The sequence below is a fragment of the Danio rerio genome, chromosome 13 (assembly GCF_052040795.2).
Source record: "Danio rerio strain M-AB ecotype USA chromosome 13, GRCz13ab, whole genome shotgun sequence".
Taxonomy (NCBI): Eukaryota; Metazoa; Chordata; class Actinopteri; order Cypriniformes; family Danionidae; genus Danio; species Danio rerio.
Genome location: NC_141033.1, coordinates 6,005,091 through 6,032,718, shown reverse-complemented (window position 1 = coordinate 6,032,718; position 27,628 = coordinate 6,005,091). Strand labels below are relative to the sequence as shown.

Genomic DNA, 27,628 nt, shown 5'->3' with positions numbered 1-27,628 from the left:
CAAAAAAAGGTTTCAAATTTATTTAACAAATCAATAAAAAAAGCATAATCAACAGAGAAACAGGCGTGTAAAAAAATCAGCTACAAAATAACAGATTAATGCGACATACAAAACACATACAGACTTATTCAAATAATAGAAAAATAGGAATGAATAAATCAAAAGCATGGTCTAAAATTGGGTCCATTTTTTGCAAGTTATTTGGCCTTTTTTGGTGTTTTTGTTTGTCCTTTCTTCTGAGGTGTTGAAATGTCTTTGCTGCATAAATCGCAGACCCAGCAACCTGTACAAAATAAATATGCAAACAGAAATATATTATATGAAATAAAACAATAATAGTTCCATCACACTTCTATGTTCAATAAAAGATTTCGTAGGAAAGCATGAGGATGTTTCTTTTGTTAAAAGTTCTCCACAAGTTTAAGCTGATTAAAAATAAAAAAATATTATATTATGTTATGTTTTTGGTCTCATAAAGCTACAATCTCAGTACACAGCCATATGAGCGCAAGACCGGTTCTTACTGAAGCTAAGCAGGGCTGAGCCTGGTCAGTACCTGAATGGGAGACCACATAAGAAATACTAGGTTGCTGTTAGAAGTGATGTTTGTGATGACAACAGGGCGCGCTCAACCTGCGGTCTGTGTGACTTTTAATGCCTCAGTATAGTGAAGGAAACACTATTGACCTTATTCTAAAATGCGGAAGTGCGCCTGTTTTCAGGATTGTTTTAGAACTTCCGATTCAGTCGCCTATGGGAGAAATGACTAGGAATAATAAACGTCAGAAAACAGTCAAACTACTTGCTCTAAAAACAAATGTTTGCATGACTATACAGACCAAGTAGAATAATATAATAAGAAAATATCAGTTTGCAACATCAAACTTCACAACGAGCAGTTTTTAATGTCTAAAAATGAATGGAAGTGAATGAGACCAGAAGTCTCGAGCCAAAAAGATTCAAATGGCAGCGCCTGCTCGTTGGCGAAGAATAAGGTGAATAGTGTCACTGAGCGATGTCTTTCGGATGAGACGTTAAACCACTAAAGCGGATGCTGCACACTGGTGGTGGAGAGGAGAGATTATTATTATATAATAATATATATTATTATATATATTAGGGGTGTCAAAATTAATCGTTTCTTCGGTGCACCGCGATGCAGATGCGGACAATTCGGTATCAGTTCAGTAATAATCATAACCGGTTATTACTGACGTCATTTACCTCGCTCTGTCGCGAGGGAGGCAATCGTGAGTATTTACAATGCTCTAACTACTTAAAACTCATAAACTGTGCACAATTTCACTGTGTGTGTTTGCTTGATCAGTCTTTCACTGACATAAACAACAATAGCCCCTATTTCACTGAGATCGAGAGAATGAAAGTAGCCTACTCCATTTCTCTATCTCTATCTCTCTCGCTCTCTCTCTCTCTCTCTCTCACATACACACAGTGGCTCATTTGACCTGTTGGCGTGGCTTTTCTTCTCCTCTCCGCTGTTTTACAGCGTTACTTTTGGATACATAAACGAGCGCATGTCTGCAGAGTTTTCTCCACCGTGTCTATCATGCATCAGCTGTGTGACCGCCGCTGCCGCCTGCCGCTTATCAGTGTCACTCATCAGTGAAGAGCGCAGCGCGCAAGAGCACTAGACAAGGATCAGAAATTGAGTTGGATGTTTATATTTGTTTATATTATTTGCTAAATATTCGTTTTGTTTAAAGTTACAGTTTATATGTCTGACTGTTTGTATTAAATTACAAAATTGTATTACAAATAATATTTAAATATAAATATATTCATACATTTTAATACAAGAGCTGCTGCTGTGAAGAAAATATAAAACTGTGTATGGAAAGCATCGTCAATGCACCGTGATGCACCGAAATATCGAATTGAACCGAGTCGATGGCATGATAATCGTAACCGAACCATGAGACTAGTGTAGGTTCACAGCTCTAATATATTTATGTTACCAACCTTAACATCTGATTCATAATTTATACAAGTGATTTTATATTAAAAAATTCTAAATCATAAACGCAGATAAAAATCCTTTAACATTTCAATTAAGTTTTAATAATGTCAATTTGTGTAAAAATGTAAACACTATACACACATTTAACGTCAGAATCATTAGTCCTCCTGAATATTTTTTTAACGGTAAAAAGATTTTTTTCAACACATTTCCAATGGACAGCACATAATATTTTACTAGATATTTTCAAGATACTAGTATTCAGCTTAAAGTGACATTTAAAAGTAACTAGTGACATAACTAGGTTAACTAGGCAAATAATTGTATAATGATGGTTTGTTCTAGACAACTATAGGTTTTTCAAATGGTTTTTAAAAGAAATAATAACTGTTTTTATTCTAGCTTTAATGTATTTTTATTTATGTGTTCCTAAATCTGAGAGGAAGATATTAAGTAGAGACTCACCCATAGGAATGGAATCCATGCCCACACAGAAAGTGTGAAAGCCTCGATCACACTTATCACAGAACATCATCTCCTCCTCATGATGGGGCTGCTGACACACGGTGCACGTCTTACACTCCATACACTGCCACGGGTACATCTTGATCTTGGCTACCAGATCCACACTCATGTCCAAGCAGGACGGGTGACCTGAGCACAAACAAGGCCATCATAACCATCACCATCATCATCAGCAGCCATTCACACAAAAACGTGTCTTTTCCAGCAAGCAGAAACTTAAGAAATGATACACGAGAACTTTTTTTATCAACAGGATGATGAAGAGGCTTTAAAAACAGAGTGCTGTATATATTAAAATGCGTGTAAAAACAAAATGTATTCAAAAATCTAAAACATATTCGAAATCAAAAGGTAAATCAAAATGTAAACAATTTGCTATTTTTTGCACATTTTTATTTTTAAATGAACAATTAACGTACGCAAGGTAATCCAATGAAAAAAGTTTATTGGTAATCATCTGAGCACTTGCTTGTGTTTGAACTGTGTTTGATGATGTCAGTTTGATGGTTCGGCCACAGTATTCTTAACCACGCCCCTCTCACCATTAGTTTTCTATGAGGGAATGATGCGCAAAAAGAAAGCCCCGCACCCTACTCAATATTCCGTTTAAGTCAGAAACACAAGTGTATAAAACGGATTAAAACACTCAAAAAGCATACACAAAAAATATCACACTTCATAGTAAGGTTCTATTTGTTAACGTTAAACGTATTTACGAACATGAACGCAAAATACTTGCATGGCATTTATTAATCACAGTTCAACATTCACTGATGCATTATTAAAACCCAAAATTTAAAATACAAAAATTAATTACCACTGTAATAAACTGTTCATGTTAGTAGATCATTATTACACGGCAGTTTGGAATACTCAATTCTGATTAGTCAGTCGCTGCATCCCAAGGCATGCTATTCCCAGATAACAACCACTTAAACTAATAACACAGGCTCATCTAGGTACTTCAAATCATCTTGACTGTCAGTGAATGCGTTTACCTCCATATTTATATGCTTGTCTGTCTCTGGCGCCATTTTGCGACAAGATAATACGTAGGTTAGTGTATGCTCCATTCAGCCGTTTTCGTTTCTGTCAGCTTTGCTTTTATTTAAAGAATTATTCAACTCATGTTTCAAAACAGTTCTGTCCAATTTGTACATATTGTGAAATGTCGCCATGAAATAAATGGGATAAACTATATCCTGTTGCATGATTTTCGCAGATTAAAGCCCTTCAGTCTTATACAACAGTGCTCCGTTTAACGTCAGGCAGCTGATTAGCCTGTCGGGCCTTCATTTTGCGCTTGGATGTACTTTATCCCTTACTCATTACACAGCTGTCTTGAATACTCAATTCTGATTGGCCAGTGACAATATTCAGTATGTTATTCTTAGTTAACAATGGCTTAACGCAGAAAATTTTGAATCACCTTCAGGGTCAGCGAATACGTTCACATGCAACACGTTCTCACGGCAATTCGTAACTTTTTGATTTAGTGGCCAATTCGTATGAATTTGTACCATCTTATTCATACAATTTGCTCATCAATTTACGAGTGACGATTGGGTTTAGGGGCGCAGTAGGTTGCCACACCTCCTTTTTAAAAATTTTACAATTTCAGAAGACTGAATTCGTACAAATTCACTAAACTGACAAAACGCCAGAGATCAGGCTGTCACATCCAAATAATTATACCTACGTTCATATGTATCTGCTTGTCTATCATGTCTCGGCTTTTAACCGTTAATAATACATAGGTAAGTCTATGCTTTATGCAGCTAGTTTTGTTTCGGTCAAACTTTGCATTGTTGACAGTTTGTCACAATATTGTGACTGAATTACTCACAGGTTAGTGTATACTCCATCAGCCGTTTTTGTTTCGGTCTGCTTTGCATTTAATTAAAGATTGAATAAACTATTACGGCTCAGATGTTTTGTGTCTAATATTTATGTTTTCGTGTCAAGTATTTGTGTAATAAGCAGGATAAAGTACATCCAGGGCGGTTGTGTCAAACTAATTAACAGAACCTTATTATAAAGTGTTACCGCAACTTTATGTCCTACTTATAATAGCAGATACAAATTACTAATAACTAGAACCTAGAGTTTTGAATTAAAACATGTATTTTAAAACTAAAATGATTTTCGATTTCGTTTTTTGTGTTTTATACTACTTGTTTCAGAAGGTGCCATTTAAACTGAAAAGCAAGGACTGCTTCAGAAAGAGCTGCTTTTGACTTACCGCTGTTTTGGCACTGGGAGCAGTGGATGAGAGCCTCTGGTTTGCCTCGCTTGTTGGCCTCCTTACCCTTCTGACATATGCCACATATAGCATTGGGAATGACCTTAGGCTGCAAGGGCAGAGTAATGCTATAAACGCCAAGGCAACCAAGGACATACACACCATGTGATATGCTTCAACCAATAACATTTTTACAATTACAGCTCGTCAGCAGAACTTACCAGAGCAAATTAGGCTAAAAACAATAGAAATTGCCCAAATTTCAATTAAAAAGACTTAACGCATATATAATAATACACAAACAAGAAAGACATAAAAATAATAATAATCTGCATTTTACATTAAGTATACAGAAAATATATGAAATATACAATAGGTCACTGCTTAAAGTTTAGTCACTAAGATAAATATATATATAAATATATAATTTATTAATATTATTATTATTATTAAATGAAAATCTGCTTCTGTAGGACATGACACCGAAGTCGACAAAAATGTAGCTTTGGCAAAAAAATTATTACCCCCCAAAAAATTTATTTGCACACCACATTCATACATTCATTTATTTTCTTTTCGGTTTAAGGCTGATTTATACTTCTGTGTGGCCGGCGTCGACGCTGAAAAAATGCAACTACACATCGCAATGATGCATAACGCAAGCTCTGGGATTGGTCGGCTTGGTAGTGCTGACGAGTGTGGGTGGAGGTGAGAGCCGCGCGAGCCTGATGGAGCAATTGTTTACAAGTGTGGAGTTCCATGAAGGCGCTCCGGATGGAAATTGTTGTTTTGTGTTTACCTTATGATTAAAGTTGCTGGACGTCTGCTGATTCCCGCCTCAAAATGAGTTAGTTTGAGCTACTAGTACATTAAAGTAGCATTCAGAAAGAAAACAAAAACACCAGCGAAGAAACTCAACACAGAGGAACATAAAAACCAACTGCCTGCTAGCGTTTCGGAGGTGTTACTGCAGAGCAACAGAAACAACGCGAAGAAGTATTTATGCACAGCTATGCGCAAGGCAGGCCGAAGTATAAATCAGCTTTAATACAGTTTGCAATATTAACCTTCAGCCCACAGCCCTTAAGTTTGTTTTTATTTTTGCCCTTCAAAAGAAAAAGTTTGGGCACCCCTGATCTAAACGCGTTTTTACTAGAACCGGCTTTACTGACAAAATGTGCATAAAAAAATCGTCTCGATTAAATCGGCCAGCCCTATTTAAAATTCCCATGCTTTGTATGAAAAGCAATCCATTCCATACATATTTGCTAAATTAGTAAGAGTAAATACCAAGAAACAACCAAGCAGTAGAGAAAGCCAATTGTAAAGTAACGTAAGTGTATAAAATGGACCATACACTCAAAAGTCAACCAAAGCGTATACAGCAGACGTGACACTTTCATTCAATGCTCACAGTCATTAAGAAATCTCTCTACAGTGTCATTTCTTTAAAACCTCTTTATTCAAAAGGTTACTCTAAATATGGACATGTCAAAAGACCTACCATTGGGGAAAAAGTAATAATAATCAAAAAGAGCAGTGACAACATTTGAAGGAGGAAAAAGGCTACAGGTTAAAGACACATTTAGATGTTAGTGAAGCTCACACTTATGCTAACTGAAGGACAAACGCCTTCGGTTTGTCACAGTAGGAAAGTATAGGCTAAACTAAGAGTATTACATGGAAAAAAAAGAAAAATCACAGCACAAACAAGAACATTTAATGTTGTCTAACTAGAAATACTTTTAACAAAACTCGACAGATGGGAATAAGCCTAAAACATACCGTAATAAGAGAGGATCAACAGAAGCTGTACCTACCATGGCTTTAATAAATTAAAGCTTTTATATATACTGTGCTAATTTATGACAAACATGACATTCACATAAATTTAAATAAATAAATAATAATAATAATAATAATAGCTGACTTAATGTTTTTAGATTTTCAAAACACACATTAACGACTTTTTCTACAGTTCAACTTTCTACAAAATACAAACAATTCATCCATCTATCTTCAGATCTGGGTCATGCAACGATAATAACTCACTTAAACTGCAGAGCCAGGTCTATATAATAGCTATATAGCAGAATATATAGCAGAGGTGTCAAATCCAGATCCTGGAGGGCCGCAGCTCTGCAAAGTTTAGCTTAAACCCTAGTTAAACACCTCAGGTAAAGCTGCGGTAACACAAGTATGGCGCTGCGAAAAGGGGCGGAATTAAACAAGATGATTAGACATAAAAAAAGTGAGCGATTGGTCCATGTTTTAAATTCCTGTCCAGAGAAGTCATGTTTGGATCTTTGATTGGTCTCATGCAATCAGAGTTCACCCAAGCTTGAACTTTCCAACGTAGCGAACTGCGAAACTTGCCACACGACCTTGCGTTTCTGGTCTGAATCGTTTGCATGCGTATGAATGGAAGTCTAAGGGGAAAAAAAGTGCAGTGTGACCGCAACTTAACTGTGTTGAAGCACAGTTGGAACTAAACTGTGCAGGGCTGCGGCCCTCGAGTAACTGGATTTGACACCTCTCCTGAAGGGCCATTGCCTCTGCACATTTTCCATGTCTCCTTAATAAACACACCTGATTTAGATCATCAGCTCAATAGCAGAGACTGAAAGACCTGAAATAGGTGTGACAAAGGAGACACCCAAAACATGCAGTGTTGGTGCTCCTACAGGAACGTGGTTGAGAACCACTGATCTATAGCGTCAAATATACTTTATAAACAAACTTTTGTAACAGTATATATTCACGGCTTTAAAAAGCTACAGTTTCCCTGTATCTGTAGTAACACTCAGTAAACAGCGGTGAGTTCGGTAAACTGATGACCTTCACGGCCAATTACAGTCATTTCTATTGAGCATGTGAACACAATAGTAAATCAGTGGCGTTTAAGAACGTGCTCAACAGCGCTCAAGAGTAAGTGGGAAATTGACATTAAAAAAAATGTTGTACCGATTGGTGACGAATTTCAGTATCGTGACAACACTACGCAACACTGCTCGTCATAAAAGGTATCTTTTCCATGTTAAAAGATGTCTTTGTCCTAACCTTCTGCGACGGTGATGCACAAAATTTCTATTTTAGTAATGCTTTCTATGTCCGCAATGTAGCAGCAGAAGAAATGCACATACTGCGACGACAAAGATCACCTCAGGTACAGATTATGTGCTTTATTCTGTGTTAAATGCTGCCAATGTAAGTTTAAATATAATTTTACGTAGTATTTATTGCCATACTGCTGAAAGCAGCCGCAGATAGTTCACCTCAGACCTTAAAAATAAATCAACCACTACTTCAATCAATCTACTACTACTGTTGTAACTACTTGCCATTTAAATTAGTTTATTAAATCTTTGAAAGTTGAATCCGGTTTTCTTGTTCTTCTTTTGTATAGTTCTATGTTACTGTATGTAACGGATGGTTTTGTATAAGTTTTGTTTTCGCAATCCTGGGTAATTAATTATACAGTTGAGATTTATTTTTTGGCAAGGTCTAAACTTGCCACTCGAAGTCCTGTGAGTTATTACCGGACACACTGGCAAAACAGCGCCATTGTGGTCGAGTGGTCAGAGCAGAACGGACAAACTCTGTTATTTTCGACAGAGTGCAAACCAACCTAATCAGTAGCCTATCAATAATGTTAAAGCCGTTTTACATTTAATAATTAGATAAAAAGCCAGCTCATTGTGGGTGCAGTGGTATTTAAATGTTTCTGTCATGTTGCTTTGCTTTTAATGCAGACATTCAAATTGCTTGTTGCTGGAATCTTGTCGCATTGTGTGTTGTTAGGACATGGTGTCAATGGGTAGTATAAAATGTCACTTTTCAGACACATTTTTGCGAATCTTTAATATTCTAATAATGGTACTTTTTGTACATTTTATGACAAATCCACTAGAGGGCACAGTCTTCATTTTTGCTAATCTAAAATGCGTTACTCAGGGAATGTTTTTTTTTGTACGTTTTAGATGATGAATCCACTAGAGGGCGCTGTCTACATGTTTGCCAGTCTGATATTTGTTACTCAAATTAGTTTTTTTACATTTCAGATGATGAATCCACTAGAGCACAGGTGTCAAACTCAGTTCCAAAAGGGTATTTCTGCACAATTTAGTTCCAACCCTAATTAAATACACCTGATCAAAATAAGTGAGTCCTTCAGGCTTGTTTGAAACCTACAGGTAAAGGCTGATTTATACTTCTGCGTCAAACGCCAGCGTATGCTACGGCGCTGACGCATAGCCCTTCGCCGTGGCCGTCGCTGACGTGCACCTCTCAAAAAATGTAACTACACGTCGCAACGACGCGTAGCGTAAGCTCTGTGATTGGTCGGCTTGTTAGCGCTGACGAGTCTGGGCGGGACCGAGAGCCGCACGAATGGCGCGAGCGATTGTTTATAAGTGTGGAGTCCCGTGAAGGAGCTCCGGATGGAAAGTTTTGTTCTGTGTTTACCTCATAGTTAAAGTTGTTGCACGTCCGCCGGTTCCTGCCTCAAAATGAGCGAGTTTGAGCCACTTGTACATCCCGGAAGTGTTCAGGAAAAGCAAAGAAGCAGCGAAGAAACTCGACACAGAGAAACGTTAACACCTCACTGCCAACTAGCGTTTCGGATATGTTAATGCAGACCGACAGAGACAGCGTGCAGAAGTATAAATGCACAGCCACACGCGTTGCATGCGACGTGGGTTACGCTGGTCACTTGACGCAGAAGTATAAATCAGGCTTAAGTGTGTTGGAGCAGGGTTGGAACTAAACTGTGCAGGGCTTCGGCCCTCCAGGATTTGAGTTTGACACTCCTGCACTAGAGGGTTCTGTCTACATTTTTGCATATCTAATAGATATTACTCAGAATGTTTTTTTTATGTTTAAAGGGCACTTTCTACATTTTGTCAATCTGAAATACATTAATTACGGTACTTTTGTTGTATGTTTCAGATAATGAATCCACTCAAGGGCATGGTCTACATTTTTGCAAATTTGAAATATGTTACTCAGGGAATGTTTTTTGTACATTTCAGATGATGAATCCACTAGAGCACAGGTGTCAAACTCAGTTCCAAAAGGGCCGCAGCTCTGCACAGTTTAGTTCCAACCCTAATTAATCACACCTGATTAAACTAATTGAGTCCTTCAGGCTTGTTTGAAACCTACAGGTAAGTGTGTTGGAGCAGGGTTGGAACTAAACTGTGCAGGACTTCGGCCCTCCAAGGAATTGAGTTTGACACCCCTGCACTAGAGGGTGTGGTTTAAATTTTGGTAAATCTGAAATATATTACAGTAAAACCAGCAGTGAAGGTGTTACTCACCTCGCTGACCAATTTCATTTATCTGCCATACAGTGGTTCTGCTAATCAATCCTGTGCACTCACTCGCTATCATTACTAGACACACCCCTTATTGCTGATTGGCCCAAATAGTTTTGAGACTCAATTCGATAATAGTTTATTTTAATATTCCTTAAAGGGACAGTTCACACACAAAAAAAATAATTCTGTAATTTACTTAAACACCAAAGAAGAACACAACTTGAACACAAAAAAGACATTGAGAAACATGGCTGAAACCTGTAACCATTGACTTAAAATAGTATTTTTTTTCTCCTACTATGCAATTCCAAGTTTTCAACTTTTTCAAAATATCTTCTTTTGTGTTCTGCAGAATAAAGAAATGCACTAAGGATTAGAACCACTTGAGGGAGAGTAAATTGATAGCAAATGTTCATTTTTGAGTGAACTGCCCCTTTTAATCCACCTTTCAAATAAACAGTCCTACAGTCATACATCATTGTATACACTAATATAATTTGTATATTAGCCTATACACTGGAAAAGCATGGCTATTTAGAATTAAATGAAAACATCGTATTGAATATTATAAAAAATACTTTACGGGAATATTCTTTAGTCTTTGATATTATGAAACTAACTGTGTTCTGCCTATTTCTTACCTGTACAAAAACTAAATGGTATGCCATAACTATTACAAAACTGCCAGATCATAACTATATGCCGTTAACACTGTAATAAGTAAGCTTTATTAATCATTCCAATTTTGTAACAACACAAAAGCACATCAAATAAACAAATAATCTTTCTGGAATTCTTTAAACTGGAAAGGGAAGGTCAGTTGGAGTGCACTGCATTGTGGGTACAGTACACACTATAATGTACTTTTTAGACAATGGTAGCAAATCAGTCATGTACTCCGTGCATATAGAAAAATCTACATACTATATATACTACTGGTTAACAGTTTAAAATTTTCCTTCACTTCCTGAGTTAATACAACTAAAAGAAAAACGGAGGTAAAATGAGCTACTGTGTATTGCCAAATTTGCTTTAAGCTATTTGATAAAATCACTCACACACAAAAGTTTGATAAGAACAAAGCATTGCAACCAAGAACACTAAAACATCATAAAAATGTACCTATTGCACAAACAAGCATAGATAATTTATGCAGATATAGTTTAAAAATGCAAACGTTTGTGGGCAAGCTATTAAACTTGCCAAATGACTGTTTGATGTTCAGTATATGCGCTTTGTATAAATTTAGACTTGCAAAAGCAACAAACTATTAGTGTCTTTTATGTTAAGGTAAACCTTTTGTTGATCCGGCATGCATCTTGACAAGAAAAAATGACACAGAGTAAATCAATGGAAACACTGATATAAAGCATATTTAAAGGTGCCCATAGAGCCAGGGTAGAAAAACCACTGACATTAGGTTTGACAAAATTATACCAAACAAAAGTTTGATAACCATTTCATGAGCAATGCATCACTGGCATGACAAATAAAGCTATGTTAAAAAGTGCACTCAGTAATGTTACAATTCACTGGCCGTTCTTTATCTATCTATCTATCTATCTATCTATCTATCTATCTATCTATCTATCTATCTATCTATCTATCTATCTATCTATCTATCTATCTATCTATCTATCTATCTATCTATCTATCTATCTCTATATATATATATATATATATATATATATATATATATATATATATATATATATATATATATATATATAGATATATCTATATATATATCTATATATATATATATATATATATATATATATATCTATATATATATATATATATATATATCTATATATATATATATATATATATATATATATATATATATATATATATATATATATATATATATATATATATATATATATATATATATATATATATATTATCTTTCAGATATGTTTCCATTTTTTGTCCATATAGTGAAAGTCAATTGTGACCAAAACTATCATCAACATTTTTGAACATCAAATTATTTTCTTTTAAGATGGTGAAGTCGTAGTTTTTGAATACTTACATGGATGTATGAGATTTGACATTACATGGAAGTCTTTGTAAGATCGTTTGATGAGGATTTTACTGGGGTGAGACTGATTTTGTATCTCCAAATAAAGTACTATCCACAAATTAATGCAGAGATTAATTAATGCAAAAATGATACATTTACAAAAATTTATATTGATGCAAAAAAAATGCTAGAGGTTTTAATAACAATAATAATAATAATAATAATAATAAGTAATTATTAAATAATAAAAATAATAGAAAATGTAATACAATGTAATAATAAAACATGTAATACCATGTAATAATAATGATAATAATAATTAAATACATTTATTATTAAATAATAAAAATAATACTAATTGAACACAATGTATAATAATAATATTAATATTAAACAAAAAATTTAATACAATGTGATAATAATTACAATAACTACAATAATAATAAATAATACAATGTAATAAGAATATTAATAATAACAACTACAATAATAAATGAAAAAGTAATTATTAAATAATAGAAAATGTAATACATTGTAATATTAATACATTTAAAACAATTTAATAATAATAAAATAATAATAATAATAATAATTAAATACAAAATGTATTAAATAATACAAATATTACAAATGTAACACAATGTATAATTAATAATAATAATAATAAACATTATTATTAAATAAACAAATACAATGTAATAATTACAACTACAATAATAATAAATAATACAATGTAATAATAATAATAACAACAATAAGTAATTTTTTAATAATAAACATAATAGATAATTTAATACAATAATAATAATACATTTAATACAATGTATTGATAATAATAATAATAATTAAATATAAAATTAAATTATTATTGAAAATAATACAAATTTAACACAATGTATAATAATATTTATTATTATTATTATTAAATAAACAATTGAATACAAAGTAATAACAATTACAAGAATAATAAACATTAAATAATACAATGTAATAATAATATAACTATTAGACTGTATGAAATATTACATTTACAACATAACTTGTTTTACTAAGAAATTAAATTAACTGATTATAATAATAACTAAATAAAAAATTTAATACAACATAATTATAACAAGAACAACAATAATTAAATAATAAAATAATAATTCAATGTAATAATACTATTACATTGTAGAAAAATATTAAATTATTATTATTATTTTTAAATGTATTATTATTATTATTATTAAATTTAAATAAAATAAAGGATAACAAATTTACCAATTAAATAAACTGATTATATTTGTGGGTACCTAACAGTCAAAGTTAATAGCTCCTAATTATAAAAGTGTTTGTTTATGTGCCTTAAACACTGTTGTTATTATTGCTGTTGTTGTTTTTTTAATCCCTAGTAACTTTGTTCAAGTGTAAGACAAGTTGAACATTTGACCTAAAATGTATAGTAATAAAACAGCCTGGCTTAATTTGAAATCTTTGTTTCTCAGGAAAATCAGGGAAAACATTACTCAGTGCACTCCTATGATTTCTTCAACTGTTTAATATATATATATATATTTCTATGTATTGTTAACACTTTATAGTGTTTAGCAGCCAAACAAAACCGCTTACATGCCCTTCAGTGTAACTAACAGGCAGGCAGGCAGGCAGATAAACAGAGGTATTTTAAGCTATAAGAAGTACTGTTCAATTCAGAAGGGTATTTACTATTCACAAGTGCATAACAGCAAAATAAAAATTAATTAAAACCCTAAACTAAAAATCGCAGTACCACACAAAAAAAGTTATTGCTCCAAAGGTCTGTGCAGAAAACAGGAACTGTCACTGGATTTCCTGGCACTGAAAAAAAAAACAAGTGCCACTCTTTAAAACGAAAACAAGTTCCATTGACAAGTGCAGTCCCAATCTATGACCACCAGGGGAAGTGTTTTGTGTTTGAGTGTATATGTGTGTGTTTTTTAACAGTGTACCGATGACCAAGTCAGAAGAAAGAGGGCTTCTCTGCTGAAAGTGCTGGAAAAGAGGGTTGTCGAAAAGGGGAGAAGAGAGGTGTTGGGTTATTTAAAAAAAAAAAGAAGATCAGGGGCTTTTTTCTTCTACCTTGTACCCAGGGACAGATTTGTGTTGGATGGAGCGAGGAGTGCCGTCTTTGCCCTGGGCGCCGGGTCGGTCTTTGCTCTTGACTTTGGAGTGAATGCCGCTGTCTTGGCTGTCTCCATCTGAGGTGTTTCCTGATGAACTGTCCTGCACATCAAGATGAGATTCAAATGTATTCAGATTAATGAATTATTTCAGATTTAGGTTTGTTTAATGATGTTCGGTAAAAAATGGATTCCTTTCTTGCTCAGAAAAACTAAATAATACAGGACCAATAGACTATAGGGGTGCTTTCACATCTGCCTCATTTAGTTTGATAAATACGTACCAGAGTCAATTGCCTTTTTGGTGTGGTTTGTTTGGGTAGGTATGACTCGGGTGTAGAGGTCAGCCGCGGGACCAGACCTGATTTCTTGCCACGTGGGAAAAATTTTTCTAATGAATCTCTGGTGTTATTTGAACAGGAGCGGGTGGGCTAACAAGATAGCGTTGCCGAGTCCCAACGTTATTTCAGATCAGCCTATCTGTGATTTACTCATTTTTATTGATTAATGGAGAGAAGATTTTTTTCAACACATTTCTATACATAATAGTTTTAGTAACTCATTTCTAATAACTGATTTATTTTATGTTTGCCATGATGACAGTAAATAATATTTCACTAGATATTTCAAGACACTTCTATACAGCTTAAAGTGACATTTAAAGGCTTAACTAGGTTAATTAGGTTAACTGGTTAGGGTAATTAGGCAAGTTATTGTATAGCGATGGTTTGTTCTGTGGACTATCGGGGAAAAAAATAGCTTAAAGGGGCTAATAATTTTAACCTTAAAATGGTTTTAAAAAAATTAAAAACTGCTTTTATTCTAGCTGAACTAAAAAAAATAAGACTTTCTCTAGAAGAAAAAATATTATCAGACATACTGTGAAAATTTATTTCTCTGTTAAACATAATTTGGGAAATATTGAAAAAAGAAAAATAAATTCAAAGGGGGGCTAATAATTTTGACTTCAACTGTATATATGAAATTAAATTTAATAGTAAGCTTGGCAAGCAGTTCAGGAGAATTTGATGTTTCCTCATTCAAACAGAATGCCTGACAGGTGTTTTAAAGATGTGGTGTTGACAGAAGTCATGTGGCAAGTGACAAAAGTGATCAGTTGACAGACGCCTTTCGGTTCAAAACTTGGAGACGGTGCTCACTGCAGAGCCATTTGAGCAGAGCTGAGCTCCAGCGAGGGGGAGCATGAGCTCTCGCTCCTCCTCCTATAAGCTGTTTTAATGCGTACACCAACCCCACCCCTAACCCTACCCCCAGTGACATCACTCGTAGAAGAAGTGCAAGAAAGGAGGAGCGAGAGCTCAAGCTCCCCCTCGCTGGAGCTCAGCTCTGCCCAAATGGCTCTGCAGTGAGCACCACTTGAAAACTTGTAGGCGTTGTGCCACCTTGTGGGCGTTATGATGTTTCAGACCGGTGTCAAGAGTAGCGGAAGCAGCAAAACAAGTAGTTTCAAATAGTTTGTTCCATTAGAATTTTAGGTTATATTAGCCATGTTATTGTTATTCATTTAATATGATATACTAATAATATTTTATATACATTTAAATATATATGCTGTTCATATCGTCACAATCTTAACAATTAATGAATACAACTGAATAAAAACTGTGAGTCCAAAGACATGCACTACTGGTGAATTGGATAAGCTGATAAGGGACTAAGCCGAAAAGAAAATTAATAAATGAATTCATTTGCTATTTCTCAGTATAGTAGCTAGGTGTAACTGGAGAGCAGTGCTAAACAAAGCTTCAGGTATTGAACATTTTGGTGAAGTAAAGGACTGTGAAGCTTCAGTGGCTCAGGAAGACCCTCTGCGCATTCACAACAACTTACGGAGGAACCCTTATTTTTCTTGCCATCTTCTTTTCCATCGTCACCATCATCAGAGTCTCCATCACTGTCCAGGGCCGGCAGCTCTGGGTCTAGTGGAGGCTCAAAGAGGGCTGTGTTTAAGGGCAAGTAGCGGAGCTCGTTAGGAGAGTACCTACAAACATCATTGAAGGAAAAACAACAATCAGAAAGCTGAACAAGAACATTCTAGAATCAGTCATCAAACCCAGGATTTTGTAGCAATGTTTTTTTTATACAATTTACCTTTTGTAGTACTCCTGGAACTGGCCAGGAATGAGGGCAACAGGGAACGGACCGGTCTTGGTTCTTTCCGGTGGGAGGATTTTATATTTTCCCTGAGGTACCTGAATAATCTAAAGAGAGAAAGAACAAAAAATGTAGTGAGACCTAAAAAAAGAGCATGTGTCAAAAACTAAAAATCGCGATGAAACTTAAAATGTTTTTCTGAAATCAGACAGTTATTCCAGTTTGGAATGTAAGGCTTATGGTTTATAAGTGGACGCTTAAGGCCATTTTCCATTGAGTGATACGGTATGATATGCTTTTATGGCAGTTTCAGTGAACCGTACCACTTTTTGGGTAGGCTTTTGAAAGGGTACCGAGCACGACAAAAGGATACCAAATGGCAGAAGGCTATTGATTTACAGAGAAACATCACTAGCGAGTACGCAAACCAGGAGATTGTTAACAAAGAAATCGCCACTTATAAGTACACATTACATCGTTATAATACATATAACTAGCCATGGGCGGCCAGAGCTTAAACAAACCTTGTTGTCGTCTTGATGAACAGCCACAAAGCTAAGAAGAACAAAATCTGCCGTTTTCTGTTTTTTTTTTTTATGAGGTCGTCTAAAAAAGCGAGACGTTTACTTTTTCTAGAGAGCTTGCGATCATTCGTGTGTGCATTTATATTTGAAATAACGAACTTCTTGAGCTGATGATAATAGCGTGTGCGCTTGATTATTGAAGTGCTTCTGACACCGGATCCTTTCAGAAACGAACAAACGCAAGAGTGAAGCGCGAAAAAACAAAGGAGAAGCCTGAAAAAAAACAAAGGAGCAAATGATTCTTTCAGCAACCTAAAAGATGAACAAACTGCCATGTTGAACTATTATCATCACCTTTTGGACTATTATGAACTCTGTAAAAGAAGAGATTTGCTATACACTGTATTCGATGGAATCAGATAATCAAAAAAATGAGTCCATCTTACATGTGTCTGAAGGTCAAAATAAGCCCTTCTCTCCTCCATCCGCTCTCGGTTGAAATTACTGTTGAATTCAGCCGCTTTTTTAGCAGCTTTCTTGATGTATTCTGGCACTTTGCTGGCTTCAACTTTCTGAGGATTCTGTTGCTGCATTTGCTGAAAGAATATTAATCATACAATTAGCATGCTTTTACCAAAGTACTACCACTATTAATCATTACTCTATAAGGAAAAACATAAATGCATTAAATAAAATAACTAAATACTCAACAAAGCTGGATTCATTTGATTGAACTCGCTATACTCAATTGAAATGACACTTAACATAAAGAAGTTGAAATATCTACATAAACATACAGCAGGGAAAATAAGTATTGAACATCATGGTTTTTTTTCTTCCTAGGAATAATATTTTTAAAGGAGACCTGGAATTGAAGCAGAATTTGGTAAAACCCCAAACAATACAAACATAAAAATAAAACAAAACAACAACAAAAATAATAATAAGTTATGTGTAATAACAATGGCATGACACAAGGAGAAAGCACTGAACTACTGAAATGTATTTAATACTTTATATAAAAGGCTTTTATTTTGGTGATGGCAGCTTAAAGACGCCTCTCATATAGAGAACGAAGTCACATGCATTGCTCCGGTGTGATTTTTTTCACAGACTTCAACAGAGTATTAACCTTGATGGTTCTGTGGGTCTTGTCTATTAAAGGTTCGAGAAACCCTTGAGACCTTTTTTTAAACAGATTTGTGTGTGTTGAGCATCAGTTAAGACAATGTTAGCACCCGTCAGCTTTAATTGTGGGAAATCTGGATCATTTTGAGCTTTTGTCAGTTAATTTCCAGGTTTAAAATCATAATTGGGGCGGAATCAAAATCGGTGACGTATCACTCGTCTGCCTGTCCAGTGATGAGGCATTGGTTTCTCATTATTATTCATAGCTGATTACTCCTATCCTATGAGAAGACGCTGCTTCTTAATTAATCATGAGATTATGTGCTTTCCGAAGGCAAGGCAGACGTGCCAAGCTGTGATACCATGATCCACAGCATTTGGTGCATGTTTTCCCCCCTCAATGCTGTCAGGGCCAATACAGGAAAGCTGTTGGCTTACAGCAAGCATTTTTTGTCAGGAGTTGGGGTATAGCAGACTTTGTCTTTTAACAGTTGACACATCGCCTATATCCGTGCTGCCATGCTTGCCCATGTTTAAAATCCTCTGGATTACCGGCAGGGCTGCTGCACTGCTATCCACTGTCCCATCAAGAAGCTTTTTTTTTGTAATTCTGAGGTAGACTTGAACTGAAACGGGGGTTTTATGACCCTTTAAATCTTTTGTATTCTCTATTGGATTCAAGTTAGGTGATTGGCTGGGCCATTCTACAGCTTGATTGTCTTTCTCTGAAAGCATTTGAGAGTTTCCTTGGCTGTTTTGAATCATTGTCTTGCTGAAATGTCCACCCTTGTTTCATCTTCATCATCATGCTAGATGTTGGACTGTAGAAGTGAATTTAAATTTACACTGACAAAAGGCAGAGGGTTGCTGAAGAACTACTGAGAGATTTCAGCTGCTGTCTGGGATTTCACTGCCGTTCTACACCTCCCTTTCTTCATGTGTTCAATATTTTTCCTTTGTTATTTCATTTTATTACACATAACTTCATTTGTAAACTAATTAGGTTTGTTTTCCTTGCATACGTGAATTTCTTTGGTTGTTATTAACATCCGGTGAAAATTTCAAGTCAACAGCACCTTTAGAAATATGATTTCTGAGAAAAATAGTGACGTATTCAATATTTTCCCCCCACTGTATCTTACATTTGAATTTATTCAGGTGATCTAAAGTCACTTTTGATCCATTTACTGAATAAAATTGCAGCTACATTCACAAAAAATATTATATAGAATAATACATAACTCACAGTTAACCATGTAAAATGTGTATACTCACTACACTAAGAGTGCTGACGTTGTACTCTTTAGTTATCCTCTGCCGCTCTCGCTCCTGGAGAATGACTGAATATTCAGCATGTTTGGCTGGATACTCTTTAATCATTAAATCGATAACTTCATCACTGCGCAAAGCTGTGAGACCTGTGGAAAAATTCAACTTCAGTTTAGTCTTGGACTGTAAAAAATCCTGGGTTCCACACAATTATTTCATGTCGTCCCATTAAGTTAACAATACAAATTTAAGTAGATTGAACATAAAACAAGTAAAAAAAATCTCCAGAATTGTGTTGTTTCAGCTCATTCTAAATAAGTAGGCTGAACAAGAAGCAAAACTATGATTATGAACATCTTACCCAATGTACACTGTGTTTCAGTAATGACATTCTGCTCTCTCAGATAAAGTTTTTCCTTGTGAGACAGGTCTCTTCTTTCCATTTCTAGTACATGAAGTGGAATAGAATGAAAAAAAAAGACATGTTTACACCACACAACAAATCTTCTCTTCATAATTTAATCTGGAAATGAAACCCATTTGACCAAGCACATACAAATTCCTCAGTGCAATTTCACTCATACCTGGGTATTTGCGCTTGAATGACGTGACTCCCAAGTACTCGCTCACTTGTTCTTGTAACATATAATACTCTCCCGTGTCATCCGGAGGCCATTTGTATTCTGTCAGGTTTTCAGCAGGGAAGTATGTTGGTCTGTAATGAAACAGCAAAGGTCAAAACACACACATACAATCACATACACACATTCTCAGTCCAGAATTGCAGGTGCATTATAAGAATTTTCCATTATTTTTCCTTAAAGTGCAATAAAAAACGTATACAACAAAAACAAATCATGTATCATTTATGATAAACCAATTATACTACTAATGTAAACTATTGCAAAATGCTTAAATGTTTTGGGAAAACTAATTATTTAAGTTATTATTATTTTAAACTAGGACTGCACAATACATAATTTCAGCATCGCTTTCGCAATGTGTGAATGTGCAATAGTCATATCGCAGGATGGTCAAGAGATTTCAAGTTGAGGTTTCATTTAAACCATTTGGACACAAGAAAACGTTTTCAGCTTTGACTATTAGATTAGACTATATCTAGATTAAATATAAACAAATGCTATTTTAAGGAAGATAATGAAACCATATTGGTATATAGAGATAAATAATCATTTGTAAAAAAAATTATTGAGATGGAAAGTTGGTGATTGGATGGGTGTTAGCCCTATTGGGTAGCTTTACATGGACATAGAAAATGTTTAATTTGTTAAAAAAGATTTAAGACCTACAGCACAATATTTCAGTGAATTTAAGACTTTTTAAGACCTAAAATGTTGTTTTTGAAATTAAAGAGATTGTAAGTCTTTTTAAACCCTACAGATACCCTGGCTATGTCCCAACTTTTTTGCGTTTCTGATGAGATTACGTCAAACACTGAATATAAATGCTTATTTCAGAGCACTTCACAAGACGTTTAAGTTAATATTCTTAAGATAAAATGTCTCTAAACAGAAACACAAGTGAGGAATTTCAGCCTTATGGGGGTGACATTTGCAGAAAAAAATAGTAACTTAAATTCACAGAGAATGTACATCATAACAGTATATCAAAACATCTTTTTCAAAACAACTATCCACAGAGTTAAGAGATTAAAATATCAAACTGTAAGCTTACATTTACATTTAGTCATTTAGCAGACGCTTTTATCCAAAGCGACTTACAAATAAGGACAAGGAAGCAATTTACACAACTATAAGAGCAACAATGAATAAGTGCTGTAGGCAAGTTTCAGGTCTGTAAAGTCTAAGAAGGAAAGTATTAGTAAAGTTTTTTTTCTTTTTGAGTACAGTTAGTTGTATATCAAGAGAGGCAATTGCAGATTAGGAAGTGAAGTGGAGACTAAATAGTTGAGTTTTTAGTCGTTTTTTGAAAGTAGCGAGTGACTCTGCTGTTCTGATGCAGTTAGGGAGTTTATTCCACCAACTGGGCAGATTGAGCGTGAGCGTTCGCGAAAGTGATTTTTTTCCCTCTTTGGGATGGAACCACGAGGCGACGTTCATTCACAGAACGCAAGTTTCTGGAGGGCACATAGATTTGCAGAAGTGAGAGCAGATAAGAAGGAGCAAAGCCAGAAATCGCTTTGTAAGCAAACATCAGAGCTTTGAATTTGATGCGAGCAGCAACTGGCAGCCAGTGCAAACGGATGAGCAGCGGAGTGACATGTGCTCTTTTAGGTTCATTAAAGACCACTCATGCTGCTGCGTTCTGGAGCAGCTGAAGAGGCTTGATAGAGTCAGCTAGAAGCCCCGCTAATAGAGAGTTGCAGTAATCCAGTTTGGAGAGAACAAGAGCTTGAACAAGGAGTTGAGCTGCATGTTCAGATAGGAAGAGTCGGATCTTTCTGATGTTATAGAGTGCGAATCTGCACGATCGAGCAGTTCTAGAAATGTGGTCAGAGAAGTTTAGTTGGTCCTCAATCGTTACTCCAATGCTTTTCACCATTTTGGATGCAATAATGGTTGCCCCATCCATCTGGATTGAAAAGTTATGGTGTAGAGTCGGGTTGGCAGAAAGCTATTTTATACTTTAAATGTGAAAAATAAACATGCGCTATAGATGCAATATTGAAAACAATAAACAAAAAATACTGTTTGAATTTTACATTTTGTGTATTTGTACAGTACTGAAAGGTCTTCACTAATTTGGCGAAAACTTAATCTCTGCATGGAATTGCTAAAATCCTAAATATATCATATTATAATAAATAAGTTCACTTTTGAGAGAACGTCTATTTACATAAATTATTTTCAAGGGAATTTACAGACCAGTGTCAGAAAAAAAACACCTGTAACTGGTGTGTGTGTGTGTGTGTGTGTGTGTGTGTGTGTGTGTGTGTGTGTGTGTGTGTGTGTGTGTGTATTGTGCTGACCCGAGCTCATGGGTGGAAGTGTCACAGCTCCTGGAACTGTCTCCTGAGCCCATCCTGCGCCTCTTGGGGGCTTGACTCCCATCACTGGAGTTCTCCTCAATGTCATCCTGTTTGAAGAGAAAGTCTGTCACATAGATTTCTGTATTCGCAGGCTAACATTAAATAAATTGAGGTCAAGTTTAATATTCGCACATTTGTTCAGTGGCTAATTTTGACATGCACCACAGTGTATCCATATTCTGATGGCTACTTTCAGCAGGATGACGTACCATGTCATAAAAAGTGAATCACCTCAGACTAACATGACAATGAGTGCACTGTACTCAAATGGCCTCCACAGACACCATATCTAAATCCAATAGAGCACCATTGGGATGTGGTGGAACGGGAAATTCACATCATGGATAAGCAGCTGACAAATGTGCAGCAACTGTGTGATGCTATCATGTCAACATTAACCAAAATTTCTGAGGAATATTTCCAGTACCTTGTTGAATTTATGCCACGAAAGATTGAGGCAGTTCTGAAGGCAAAAGGGGGTCCAACCAGGTACAAATAAGGTGTACCTAATAAAGTGGCCAGTGATTGTTTATACTATGCCAATAAACTAAAAACGACTGTTCAAAACCATCTAGATAATCCATTGCGGGTCCGCTTTTCTGTGTTAATCAATTTACGAAATATTACTCGAAATGCATGGCCTGTTCAGCTACCTCGGCTAACGTTAACAGGCTAATGGTAAACAAACAAAGGCGAGTGTACGTCACACTCACGCTGAAACTGTACAGGTGTAAGTACAGTTTTACATTGCTAGAGTGATATATCTGCAGCCTCTGCTAAGAAAACGTAGTAAGTAAACATCACAAACCTTTATAGACTGGGTCCCAGGAGTCGCAGGATTGCTATCGCACGGTCTCGGCGATAGAACAGCTGCCATGTTGTTATTCTGCGAATGAAAGGGCGTCACATTCCGGCTGGAAACTAGCACAATGGGAAAAGTGTTCCTATCTCTAAAAACAAAAAATTGAAAACTAAATATTATTTAATTGCACGTCTATTTTGGTAACTTTTTGGGACAAGGTTTATTTTAATTACAAACTATTTAAAATGTTTTACATTTATTTTAAAATTATGTTTTGCATTAAATTTAAAAAATATATTATTTTTATTATTATCATTTTTAATTAATTGATAAGACATTTTAAATGATTTTTTTTTAATTTAATAAAATTTGTCAATTATAAAAAAAAACAGCGTAGGAGGCGGGGCTTGTGTAAAAAAACAGGCCTGTCTTCTCGCGCAACTGTCTGGAACAGGAAGTGAAACCCTGTGCTGCTGTTTGAGTGCTAGAAGCACTTTGTTGAGAAAGTTCGGCTTTCTCTGACGGCTCCTCTGGGTCTCTGAAAGATGGACAGCCAAGGAAGAAAAGTGGTGGTTTGTGATAACGGAACAGGGGTACGTCCGCAACGCTAACACGCGACGTTTGTCTTGTCGAGCTTTTATTTCGAGTGGCATGATAATAAGACCGATAGACCCCTAACAGGAAGTCATGAAAGCTTAGCGCAGCTATAAAGAATGCCTGACAGCTGCTTTCTCTGCTGTGTTATCTGACTGTGGCTTTATTTTTCTGCTTTATAACCAGCTTTTATTCTGCAGCAGACTCGATATCTCATATTCTTGCGTTAGGAGAGAAACGTAGCATGGCGTTGGTTGAATTATCTGCAAATGTCGCTTTAAAATATAATAATAACAACACATTGACACAAATAATCGAATTAACTGCATGACCAAACATTCAGAGCTCATTCTTGCAGCGATATGCTAGCAGCTTTCTTGCATAACATATTATTAATATGAATTTTGCGTTGCTATGGTTACATGCCATTCCCCATTCACTGTGAATGTTGCAGCCACTTGCTTTCAAACTATTTTTGCATATTACAAGCTATGGGTGATGCCACTTCCTCATCTCTCGGTTTCAGAGGATAGGAGCTGCACTAATGTTCAGTGATGCTCAATCCTGGTTAATCATTCAATACATTCTTTGCACAGTAGAATAATACTGATATAGTGAACTCTGGAATTTCGCTGGTTTTGTCCTGACATCACAATTTTGGCGACGTCAGCATGTTTGAAGCTCAACTCGAGGTAGAAGAAGAAGTAATGTGAATGTTTTAATAATGTATTTTTAGTAAACAAACCAAGTCAGTGAAACAGAGAAGCATGAGTCAGAAGGAAGTGATGTCAAAACCACAGCCTGAAAGCATTTCTCTACATGTCGAATGACCAATGAACGAGCGTGAAAGCCTCCAGACCATTTTTGGAATAGTGTTAAGATGAGAAACAAGACATTACAGTTTTTTTTTTTATTCAAAGATCTGTTATAAACGATTCACACGAGATGGAAGAAACAAGCGACTCAACTTCTTTCTTAATGTTTAGGAAGGTTTATTATCATTAGAAGTTTTGAGTAAAAAACTATTGTTCAGTGTCTTAAAGGGAAAGTCAACACAAAATGACCATCCCTTTTAAAAAGGTGTTTTAAAAAGTTTATTTTCTTCTGTTGAACACAAAGAAGACTAAGAATGATGGAAAAAACAACCATTCACTTTCATAGTATTGTATTTTTGATCCTACTACTATGGATGTCAATGACTGTTTTTTTTCAGCATTCTTCAGACTCCTTGTGTCTTGATTTGTGTTCAGTAGAAGAAAGACATTTGTTGAAGTTTAGAACCACTGGACTATGAGTAAGATTTGTTTCTATTTTTATTTTGGGTGAACCATTTCTTTGAACAAAATGAGGGCTCTTCTCATGATCCTGGTCTGGAAAGTTGCTGGCAATTTTGCAGAAAAGGTTAAATGTGTGAAAGGGCTGATGTGAGATATTCCTACTGGGCACAGTCATCTAGTAGTACACCGGTCAATCTCTTTATTTTCATAGATTTCTTCTTGCAGAATGTCTGATGAGCCTGGATTAAAACAAAAAGCTATGTAAGAGTCCGTGATGACGGATCATGCATAAACTTACAAAAACAATTGCATATAATTGCCATTTTACACTGTAAAAAATGATGGGTTCCTTTAAACTTATTTTTTTTTACAACTTTAAAGGGCCATGAAACCCCCTCGTTTCAGCAGGGTGTTTTCACACCTCTACTTTGGAAAAAGTCAGAAAAGTGGGCGTGTCCAGCTCTGTTTAGGGGGGAGTGTCGGAGGAACTAAAGTGGGATGGTGTGGGAGTGTCCATTTTGGCATGTGCGAGTTTCAGAGTCAAAACACACACACACACAGGGGAGAAAGTGACTGTGTTTACATGGACATCTGTAGTCAAATTATTTGCCAAATTATTAAATGCTGGACTTTAACTGCAGTTTGGCTCTTTCATTCAGGGAATTCATTCATGTCCCTCGCGACAAACGAGATATTTGATTCGAGGAACTGCTCTAAGCGTGTATTTTTCATGCAATGTTTGATACCGCACGGCGAATGAGAGAAAAAAAACTCAGCATTTCCCGGAAACTTAGATGAACACGGCAGGTAGTGTCAGAAAGCCGCGTGTGTTATTCCGGTCACAAAATGCGGTGAAAACCCCTACACGAGGTTAAAGTTTGGTTGTGGTGCTAACATGTTTACACTCTGTGCAATAGTTCGATACGAACAAACTGAATAAACAAAGAGCACTGGTCGCTCACTTACCAAATCTGTAGAGACAGGACAATCACCAGCAACTAGAGCACTGTTAATCCACACGCGAGTCAAGCTGAGCTCTCACAGAGAGAAAATGAGAACAAAACTTAACTGCAGCAAACTATAAAAGCAACACTTCACGCTTGTTTTGCCAACACAACGTGGCGTCTCTGTCGTCTAAACACTGTGACATTAATGAATATTAATGAAGTTGCACAATAGAGCGCGCTGATTGGTTTGAACCAAGCCTTACTCATGCATTAATGCAGCACACTCTGAGACGTAATAAGACACACTCTGGCACAGATGTCCAGTCTGCACCCTGGAATACAGGCTATTATGTCATGACCGTGACGCAGCTTCAAAAATTTGTTTCAAACCGGAAGTACGAATTTGCTTGAAATAATGCAAAAATAACCAATTTACACTTTTTAGTGAAATATATGTGTCCCAATAGTGTTTTTAGCAGTGTGGGACACATATACGACTATTAACAGCTCAAAAAATGTGTTTTGGTGTTTCGTGACCCTTTAAATTGATTGAACAAAACAAAAAAGTTGTCCCATAAAAAAAATAAAAAAACTTCAAGAATTGTGTTGTTTTAGCTAGTTTTGTATGTATAAATGCAACAATGCAATTATTTGGAGCTCTTTTAAATATAGAAAATACTAAGTGAGTATATTGCACATTAAAATGACGTCATTATTTATTATTTTAAATTCTGCAGTTGGATTAGAGCTGAACAAAATATATTGCAATTTTTAAACATTTTTTTATTATTATTATTATTTATTTATTTTTTATTTTTTTGCTACAGGATCTGCAATGTTGAGTCTGCAATGTACAGTATGTTTCATGCAGTGGATGCCCTTCCAGTCTTAACCCAGTACTGGGAAACACCCATACACTTTGGCATTCACACACACACACACACTCATGCACTAAGGCCAATTTAGATCATCCAGTTCACCCATGCCACATGTGGGGTAAACCGGAGCACCCGGAGGAAGTCCATGACAACACGCGGAGAACATGCAAACTCCACACAGAAATGCCAACTGACCCAGCTGGGACTCGAACCAGCAACATTCTTGCTGTGAGGTGACAGTGTTAACCAATGAGCCACTGTGCTCCTCCTAAAGTACTTTTATATGTATAGGACTACAGAGGTTTTTGCAGACTGGAAAGCAGCAAAGCTCTGCTGCTTTCCTGCCGAGTCACACTCATCTCTCATCAGCATTTGCTTCAGTGTTTGACTGCTTTCAACCTTACTCTACAGCAACTCGCATGATTCTACACCCAGTCATGCAGTCATCAAACTACACTTTTGTTTGTTGTGAATACACGCCATCTAGTGGTGAAAATTTCATTTTTGTTCATTTAATTTTTTTATTTGAAAACAAAGGTATAATATATGGTTGTTTGTTGTTTAAAAAGTCACATAAATAAAACCACAACTCAAATTATAGTGTAGATTATAAATATTATTAATGTAGTCATACATGTACTTTTATTTTGCTGGATGATCACAGCATGTTCTGTCTTTCTCTCTCTTATTCCATCAGTTTGTGAAATGTGGCTACGCTGGCTCCAACTTCCCAGAGCACATCTTCCCGGCACTGGTGGGCCGACCTATCATCCGATCCACAGCTAAAGTGGGCAACATTGAGATTAAGGTGAGCTCCACATTCACACTCTGCCAGGTCACATAATTAACAT

The 27,628-nt window shown here is 35.7% G+C and overlaps 2 protein-coding genes and 1 long non-coding RNA gene across 5 annotated transcripts in view; 2 read left to right on the top strand and 1 right to left on the bottom strand.

Moving 5' to 3' along the window:
• Window positions 1–23,173, bottom strand: phf10 (PHD finger protein 10). The gene is given in 12 exon segments (NM_200655.3): window positions 1–283; window positions 2,444–2,632; window positions 4,746–4,854; window positions 14,193–14,336; window positions 16,085–16,235; window positions 16,346–16,455; window positions 17,319–17,468; window positions 19,276–19,418; window positions 19,631–19,714; window positions 19,854–19,984; window positions 22,220–22,326; window positions 23,088–23,173. Coding segments are annotated over 12 exon segments (1,473 nt in total). The 5' UTR covers window positions 23,157–23,173; the 3' UTR covers window positions 1–197.
• LOC147840982 (uncharacterized) lies at window positions 8,671–11,056 on the top strand. The gene is made up of 3 exons (XR_015505674.1): window positions 8,671–8,829; window positions 9,629–9,792; window positions 9,994–11,056. It is a non-coding gene; the product is annotated as an uncharacterized LOC147840982 (long non-coding RNA).
• Window positions 23,174–23,524: 351 nt separating the features above from the next.
• The window catches only part of actr2b (actin related protein 2b), a 29,430-nt gene continuing 25,326 nt past the window's right edge, over window positions 23,525–27,628 (top strand). For 2 of the 3 annotated variants that reach the window (XR_015505149.1, XR_015505148.1), the window contains exons 1-2: window positions 23,525–23,674; window positions 27,475–27,585. Coding sequence is in view for 1 of the 3 variants with exons in the window: in NM_001017542.3 (NP_001017542.1) it covers window positions 23,627–23,674; window positions 27,475–27,585 (159 nt within the window). In the remaining 2 variants the exon portion in view is untranslated. 3 annotated transcript variants of the gene reach the window in all.